The sequence below is a fragment of the Micropterus dolomieu genome, linkage group LG12 (assembly GCF_021292245.1).
Source record: "Micropterus dolomieu isolate WLL.071019.BEF.003 ecotype Adirondacks linkage group LG12, ASM2129224v1, whole genome shotgun sequence".
NCBI lineage: Eukaryota > Metazoa > Chordata > Actinopteri > Centrarchiformes > Centrarchidae > Micropterus > Micropterus dolomieu.
In genome coordinates this window covers 32,813,108-32,821,971 of record NC_060161.1, presented here as the reverse complement: position 1 = coordinate 32,821,971, position 8,864 = coordinate 32,813,108, and the positions used below count along the sequence as shown (strand labels likewise).

The following is an 8,864-nucleotide window of genomic DNA, read 5'->3' as shown; positions in this document are numbered from 1 at the left end:
GATTGGAGCTTTGTGACATGGTGCATTATCCTGCTGGAAGTAGCCATCAGAGGATGGGTACATGGTGGCCATAAAGGGATGGACGTGGTCAGAAACAACGCTCAGGTAGGCCGTGGCATTTAAACGATGCCCAATTGGCACTAAGGGGCCTAAAGTGTGCCAAGAAAACATCCCCCACACCATTACACCACCACCACCAGCCTGCACAGTGGTAACAAGGCATGATGGATCCATGTTCTCATTCTGTTTACGCCAAATTCTGACTCTACCATCTGAATGAAACAGAAATCGAGACTCATCAGACCAGGCAACATTTTTCCAGTCTTCAACTGTCCAATTTTGGTGAGCTCTTGCAAATTGTAGCCTCTTTTTCCTATTTGTAGTGGAGATGAGTGGTACCCGGTGGGGTCTTCTGCTGTTGTAGCCCATCCGCCTCAAGGTTGTGCGTGTTGTGGCTTCACAAATGCTTTGCTGCATACCTCGGTTGTAACGAGTGGTTATTTCAGTCAAAGTTGCTCTTCTATCAGCTTGAATCAGTCGGCCCATTCTCCTCTGACCTCTAGCATCAACAAGGCGTTTTCGCCCACAGGACTGCTGCATACTGGATGTTTTTCCCTTTTCACACCATTCTTTGTTGTGTGTGAAAATCCCAGTAACTGAGCAGATTGTGAAATACTCAGACCGGCCCGTCTGGCACCAACAACCATGCCACGCTCAAAATTGCTTAAATCACCTTTCTTTCCCATTCTGACATTCAGTTTGGAGTTCAGGAGATTGTCTTGACCAGGACCACACCCCTAAATGCATTGAAGCAACTGCCATGTGATTGGTTGATTAGATAATTGCATTAATGAGAAATTGAACAGGTGTTCCTAATAATCCTTTAGGTGAGTGTATTCTTTGAATGGAATATACCAACCTCAGCAGGGTCCTCTTCCTGATCACTACTTTGTTCCTTATCGGTTGTGTCTTGTTATGGATCATAATTTGTGGTTTCTTTAAGCTTCTGACACTTTCTCCTCTACTGCATCTTCATTGTCTGTTTCCTGCCCCCCCCCAAAGATAATTCAATTCAATTCAATTCAATTTTATTTATATAGTGCCAAATCACAACAACTCTCACAGCGCTTTTCATAAAAGAGCAGGTCTAGACCGTACTCTATGATGCTATTTACAGAAGCCCAACAGTTCCCACCAAGAGCAAGCACTAAGATCAGATCAAGAGATTGTCTTTCAGTATTTTATTTCTCCATTGTGCTGCCAGACTGAATTGTAAGCAAAGTCTCAACAAAGCTTTTTCCACCACAGCTGCTAGAAAGTTTTTTGTGAGAATACCAACTCGCTGGGTTCCCACAGTGTGTGTGTGTGTTTGTGTGTGTGTGTGTGTTACCAAAAACATATGCATGTGAGGATGTGGGAAAGAAATTATGTGCATGTGATGAGTGGGAATATGCCTCACCTCAGTTTTATGTAACTAATAGTCTTTTGTTCCTAGTCTTTAGTTTTTTGGGGTTTTTTTTGAAGTGGCAATTAAGGTACTGGATCCTTGTGATCAGATGTGTCTGTAATCCTTTAGGTGAGTGTACATCTTGTTTGTTATTGTTTGAGCTTGTGTAGAAAATAAAAATTGCCCCATACCTGATTTTTAAATATTGTTTGAATAAATCATCTTTCCAGTTGAAACCATGTCTCTGAATCTTAGTAATTGTGGGAAACCTATGGGAACTGTTTGGGCGTTTGAACCCCTTACTATTTGCCTCAGTTACATAACCCTATGAGCAAAATCTATAAATGACATCAGATTTGATTGGAATATAATGAAAAATTATAGGATTTGCTTGACCATTAAAGCAGCTTTTTTGTGTGGGAATATAATGAAGAAACACAAAGTTTGTTACATGTTTAATAAGAAACTGGATAAAAACATCAAGTTCATAAAATAACACAGCATAAGCAACACAAAAATAAAATAGTGACAGTTTGAAAGCTGGCCAGACTCACGTCAGTGTCCACCTGAGCGTCGGAGGAACATGATTTTAACGAGCTTTATTACCTGCTGTGATCAGCTGTTCCGCTTGTTTTGGAGAGGAGGACTGGCAACTCCATCAGCTGTTAACACACCGCTGCAGGCGTGCCGCTATTTCCAAGAAATACATTTAATACTTTCGATCTCAGGCGGACATCGGCGAGACTTGTGACTATTAAGCAATAGATATATACTGTATTTATCCCTCAGGATAAGTAAAGTATCTATCTCGTCTCGTCTTTAGCTTTTTGTTTTTTTTTTGAAGTGGCAATTAAGGTACTGGATCCTTGTGATCAGATGTGTCATCAACTGTATATAAGAGCTGGTGTTTCTCTGGTTCAGGACGACTGAAGCTACAGACGCTGAGAAGGAAGAAGAGAAGATCGTTCTGCAGCAGGTTTGCTCACAAACTGTCATTATATATTGACCTGACTGCCACTACAGGTGGTCTCTTCCCTAGAGAAGTATTACTAACATGTCCCTGTCTGTCTTTATTAAAGGTAATCATCATCTTCAACATCTGCATCATCTCCACCATGAAGACGCTGACTCTGTCTGCACTTCTTTGTGCCATGATGGCTCTGACCAGAGCTGCTGGTGAGTATTACTCCATATGTGAGTGAGTGTGAACGAGAGACAGCTTATGTTCATGTGTCTATACACAGCAACAAGGGTAGATGAAGACATGAACTCACTAGTGGGTCAAAATGTCCTTCCAGCTCTTCCAGACGCAGAGGATGGACCTTGAATGAAGGTGAGTGGATATTTCATTAGATTTGTAATGGTGCTCTCTTGTAATCACATATATGAGCCATGAGTATTACTGTATGTACAGAGAAAAAAATTATGTGTCCATAAATACAAAATGAAGACAGCAGACAACTTAAATCAGTAACTATGTCAAACTGTGCAGCTCTTCCAGACGCAGAGGTTGTAAACTGGACCAACTCGTTCAGTCCAACAGGTCAGTGGGTACTTTATCAGAATTACATTAAAATACGGTTTTTCATGATGTTCTCCTGTAAATAAACAGACTGCATCTATCTACTGCTACTGTAGACTCGCTATCCACTCTTGTTTGTTTGACTTCAGGAGAGAGTCGTGTTGTCAAGAGGTCCACATTATGTCCTATTGGTTGGACTGCTTTCAACAGTCACTGTTTCCTCTACGTTCCACGATCCATGAGTTGGGCTGTGGCTGAGGTAATCAGGATTATCTTTATTCAGTGAACCATCTAAGCAGCATTTATTCTGTTTGCTTCTTTCTATACTTAGTTAATTTGGATCATTTACTGACTTGACTTCTTTCTCCGCTGTAGAGAAACTGTATGTCCATGGGTGGACACCTTGCATCTGTACACAACATCCAGGAGTACCATCAGATTCAGACGATTATCTTGAGGGCCTCTCATAATCAAAGAGGAACATGGATTGGAGGCTATAATGCAGAACAGGTATATTATTCGTGACTATATAATGGACGTTGGATGGATGAAAGTTATTAGTTTAAATGACTGTTGTCTAGACTCTTTTATTCAAACAATATTCTCTCTGTATTCAAGGACCAACATTGGTTCTGGAGTGACGGTACGTCTTTTCTCTTTACTCACTGCTGTCCCGGAGAGCCTAGAAACGGTAAAGGTCGTCAGCAATGTCTTCAAATGAATTATTCAGGTAAATTATAAGATTATTTTCCATGAGAGCTCAGTATTTGGTGTAAATGGTGCTGTAATTATCACTGATAAACAATTTAAATATCTTTGAATTTACAAAATCACTTGAATACATCATACAGTATACTACAACATTTAACAGTGATTTACAAAGTATTCAGATCCTTTACTTAAATAAAAGTAATAATAATACTCTGGAAATAATAAGTATGTAAGTGTGATCAGGAAAAAGTACTTAAAGCAGTAAAATGCCCATTGTGAATGTTTTACTATTATATATTGTATTACTAGATCATTATACCTCATGCATTAATGTAAAGCAGGATTGACTGTTGTAGTTTTTGAGGTGGAGCTAGAACTATTTTGAATCAGACTGCAAATAATGATTATTTTCATTACGTATTAATCAGCTGACTTTTTGGTTTGTAAAGATTCTGAAAATAGTGAGAAATGCCATCACAGTCCAAACTTCAACATTATTAACAATAAATCAAAATCAGTCAAAAAATTTGAAAACCTGGAACCAACAATGACTTAAACCATCAAAATAGTTGCCCATTAATTTTCAGTGAATTGACTTATTGATTAATCGTCAAATCATTTTAGCTGTATTTGTATAAATTGCTGGTGAGTTTAATTTACAACAAAACATCATGTTTTATAAACTCGTCATGTTTTCTGGATAAAAATCTTAATTTGTAAAGTAACTAGCAACTAATGCTGTCATATAAGTCGGGTTCGAGTCATGTGGGAGCTCAGTTCCCATTGGAAGTAGTAAAATCCTGCATCCGTGGGGTTCACTGATTCATTTACCAACAACCATTATTTTGAATCAGGAATAAAGTATTTTTCATTGTAGTTAGTACCTACTATTATTTACATAAAAAAATTTAATAGACTTAAATTAACATACTTTATAATGAACTATGTTGCGCACTGCATGAGTGAGTGGATGGCTGCACTTCTGCACAGATCGCAGACATCTGGGGCAAGTAGTGAACTTCTGTGTGTGTGTGTGTGTGTGTGTGTGTGTGTGTGTGTGTGTGTGTGTTGGTGCGTTTCTGCGTGTGTGAGAGAGGGAAATGTTGAATCATGTTGAATGATTTCTCTCTCTCTCTCTCTCTCTCTCTCTCTCTCTCTCTCTCGCTCACACACACACACATTATCTATTATTTATTTATCTCCACCGGTAACGTTAATTATTAAGCTATGTTAGAGACCCCCCACAAAGCTCACATTATAACTGGAACCCTGCATATAAGGATAGTTTATTAAAAATGATATTGTTTCCCTCTGAGATTTGGTGGAGTAGAAGTAGAAAATAGCATAATAAAAAAAGACAACTAGTACTCAAACTTGTCCTTAAGTACAGTACTTGTGTAAATGTACTGTCCACCACTGAAATGTACACTGTTTGTTTTTGAGATTGAATGTTAACCTTTTAATGCAGCTATAAAAGTGTGGTGTTGTGATGACAACAGTCAGGAGTTTCTGCCTGTAACTGTGAGAGGTGTTTTTCAAATGGACAATATATCCCAGGATGAATGATCTGTCTACATAAAGATGCTTCATCCAACAGTTTCAGGTTTGCTGTCTGACTCCTGTTTTTTTGGATCTTACATATCAGAAATGCTGGGATGACAGCGGTTGTGATGATCAGCTCCCATCTGTCTGCCAGAGAGAGAGGCTGAAAAAAAGTTCCTGTCAAAAACACAAACACTGATCAATTTGTGTTTGTTTCTCTGCCAAGAAACTCGTCTCTCTTTACGCCACCAGTCTCATATTTTACCTGAAGTCTATATATCACTTCTTTTTTTCTTCTCTATCACTGTAAAGCTACTTAAGGAACAAAGTGACATAAACAGCAGCTGGATTGTCTCTGTCTCTTTAATATGAGCAGACTGAATGTGTAATGAAAATAAAGCTTTTAACACAACTTTATTCTTCTTTATTATTCTTAACTGTTTTTTCTTGTCTTATGCAAAATAAAAGTCTCAAACTTTGAAACTAGCTGGTCTGTGTTATATCTCCTGTTCGTATGGGTATAACCACCCTGGATTTCAAAGAGCTTTAGCTTTACATTTACTCATTTGGCAGACGCTTTTATCCAAAGTGACATTTGAGGAACAACATACAAGCATCAATAGAGCATCAAATACATATCTTCAACTTCTCTAGTGAAAGAAGCAATAAAAACTAGTAAGAGCTCATGGTACATATCACATCAATGGGGTAAATACCTAGGGGAAAAAAAGTGCAATCATTACAAGATAACTGTAAGGGGATAGAAGAAGAAGCGCACAAGAAGTGTATGTTAGATGTTAGGAGTTAGAGGTGTTATAAGAGGAAGTGTTCTCGGAAGAGATGAGTTTTCAAGAGCTTCTTGAAGTTAGAGAGGGACGCCCCTGCGTCCCTCAGCTTATTAGACATTTTCCCCTTTTTTTAGTGTTCTGCCAGACAGACAGGGTGGATTTTGGGAACCCCTTTCCCCTTCACTGCATGTGTTTGATAGCTGTGTGCACACATTTAACTTAGTTTTATTGTGTGGTGTTTGATGTTTAGGTGGCTGCACACCAGTGCGAGTATAGTGGTGTCAAGGCATCTGGGTGGCCCACAGGTAACTTCCTGCATGTCTGGCTTCTGTAGATGCTGAGTTATCCGTTAGCATTTCTGGCAACACTGGCATCTACATCTTGTTTGTTATTGTTTGAGCTTGTGTAGAAAATAAAAATTGTCCCAAACAATCCCTGATTTTTAAATATTGTTTAAATAAATCATCCTTCCAGTTGAAACCATGTCTCTGAATCTTAGTAATTGTGGGAAACCTATGGGAACTGTTTGGGCGTTTGAACCCCTTACTATTTGCCTCAGTTACATAACACTACCCACAAAATTTATAAATGACATCATATTTGATTGGAATACAATGATACTATGAACTATAGGTTTTGCTTGACCATTAAAGAAGCAAAGAGTATTACGAAGAGACACACAATAAAGTTTGTTACACATTTAATAACAAACTGGATAAAGTTCTTAAAATAACTCCAGCACAGAGAAAGCAACACAAAAATAAAATAGCGACAATTTGAAAGGTTATTAAAACATTTCCAGCTGACAAGAACTGCAGATCAGCTGGCCAGACTCACGTTGGTATCCACCTGAGCATCAGAGGAACATGATTTTAACGAGCTTTATTACCTGCTGTGATCAGCTGTTCCGCTTGTTTTGGAGAGGAGCAGTAGACTCTACTTTTTGTGGGGTGAGTTCCTCCAAAGGTTCCTAGTTCCGAGGCATAGTACCTTTGGTTGAACCGGAGCTTATGTGGACCAAACTGAGACTGACTCTTGCCTTGCTGTAATACAAAATGCATTGATTTAACACAAAAGGCATTCAATGACCACACATTTCAAAATTCAAGAATTATTTTCTCACTCAAAGTCAACCACCAGAAAAACGTCACGGGTTACGTATGTAACCCTTATACCCCGAGAAGGGGAACGAGACACTGCGTCGGTGACAACACTAAGGGAACAGCGTGGCAGGGCTGAAATCATGAATGAAACTACTCCAATCCTATTGGCGTTGCTAGAACGGTAGCATGTGACGGCGTAACTGGAGGCGTATATAAGCACGCGGGCACACCGGACACATTAGCTCTTTGCTATGAAGCAAGGCATTCCGGGGTGAGGTGCGGCAGGCCGACGCAGTGTCTCGGAACAAGGGAACAAGGGTTACATACGTAACCCGAGACGTTCCCCTTCGAGGGAACTCGAACTGCGTCGGTGACGACACAATGGGAATGAGAATACCCACTATCCCACGCCTCCGCCTGCCGCCCCAGTGTGTAGTAACCTGTAGGCACGACTAAGAGGAGAGCGTGCGGTTGCCGGGTGCAGAAGGAAGGTCCAGACTGTAAAACCGGATGAAAGTGTGAGGAGTGGCCCGGCCAGCTGCCTCACACAAATCCTGGAGCGAAGCCCCTGCGAGGAGGGCCCTAGAGGCCACCATGCCTCGAGTAGAGTGCGCCCTTACGGCCATAGGTGAAGGTAACCCGGGCACCTGTTAGGCCAGGGAAATAGTCTGAATGATCCAGTTGCTGTTGGTGTGTTTAGAAGCACACCAGCAACTGGTCTGCTTTCCTTCACCGGGAGGACCTCAGAGTGTAAATACTCAGCGCTCTGACCGGGCAGAGCAGATGAAGTCTCCCGTCCTCCGCTGTCACATGAGGTGGGGGATGAAACGCCTGCAGCACCGTGGACCCTGCCAACCTGGATGGAACCTTAGGAACATATGCCAGACAGGGGTGCAGGATGGCTCTGACCCTCCCCGGGGCAAACTCCAGGCATTGAGGAGAAACCGAAAGTGCCTGGAGATCCCCCACCCTCCTCAGAGAGGTGATAGCGAGGAGAAAGGCCATCTTAAGGGTCAGGTGCTTGGCCTCAGCCGACTCCAGGGGTTCGAAGGGGGCCAGCTCTTCGAGAACCACTGCCAGGTCCCAAGTGGGAACCCTGGAACAAGTCACGGGTCTCATCCTCCAGGCTCCAGGGAGAAAGCACACGACCAGTGGAAGCCTCCCCAGAGGCCCATCCCTCAGAGGGGCGTAGAACGCTGCCATGGCAGCCACATACATCTGAAGGACAGAGGACACTCGTTTGAGGACCACCAGGTGCACATTTTAGACAGAGAAGATGGATGGTTTGAAAGAGGTGTGAAGGAAGCATCTACACCAGGGTCGAGAAGCCGTCATTGAACAGGGGAGGGGGTCTACGTCACCACTTATCCCCCACTTACAATGCTGTCCTTTCATCTCTTCCCAGGAAACTCAACAAACGTAATCTATTGGCCTCAGGTGAAGATACCAACGATGGTCGTTCAGTCTTGGCCACCGGTAGTCCTAAAGACCATAAAGACTGTTGTTACAACAGCCAGGAACACTAACGAACCAGTAGTGTCAACGATCCCGGCAAACGACCCCACTGAAGTTAAATAGCTTAGTTTCCCTACCCGTCAGTCAGAACTGAAGAAGTCCTTTGGATGAGTGACAAAACGTCTTCAACCAAAGCCCAGTTGCCCTTGACTTTAACCTTCTTTGGATAACTATGACCTGGATGACTGAGAATCTTCACAGACAAATCTAAATTAAGAATGTAATATTTAAGCCGA

General features: G+C 41.6%; 2 protein-coding genes across 2 annotated transcripts in view; both read left to right on the top strand.

The window, feature by feature from the left end:
- LOC123979923 (type-2 ice-structuring protein-like) overlaps positions 1–8,864 on the top strand; it is a 188,790-nt gene that overhangs the window by 161,948 nt on the left and 17,978 nt on the right. The gene's annotated exons all lie outside the window — the stretch shown is intronic.
- On the top strand, positions 2,300–5,402 carry LOC123979924 (ladderlectin-like). The gene is made up of 7 exons (XM_046064032.1): positions 2,300–2,423; positions 2,527–2,623; positions 2,746–2,769; positions 3,119–3,228; positions 3,345–3,479; positions 3,588–3,699; positions 5,326–5,402. The coding sequence occupies exons 2-7, from the start codon at positions 2,563–2,565 to the stop codon at positions 5,337–5,339; spliced, it is 456 nt and encodes a 151-aa protein (XP_045919988.1). The 5' UTR covers positions 2,300–2,423; positions 2,527–2,562; the 3' UTR covers positions 5,340–5,402.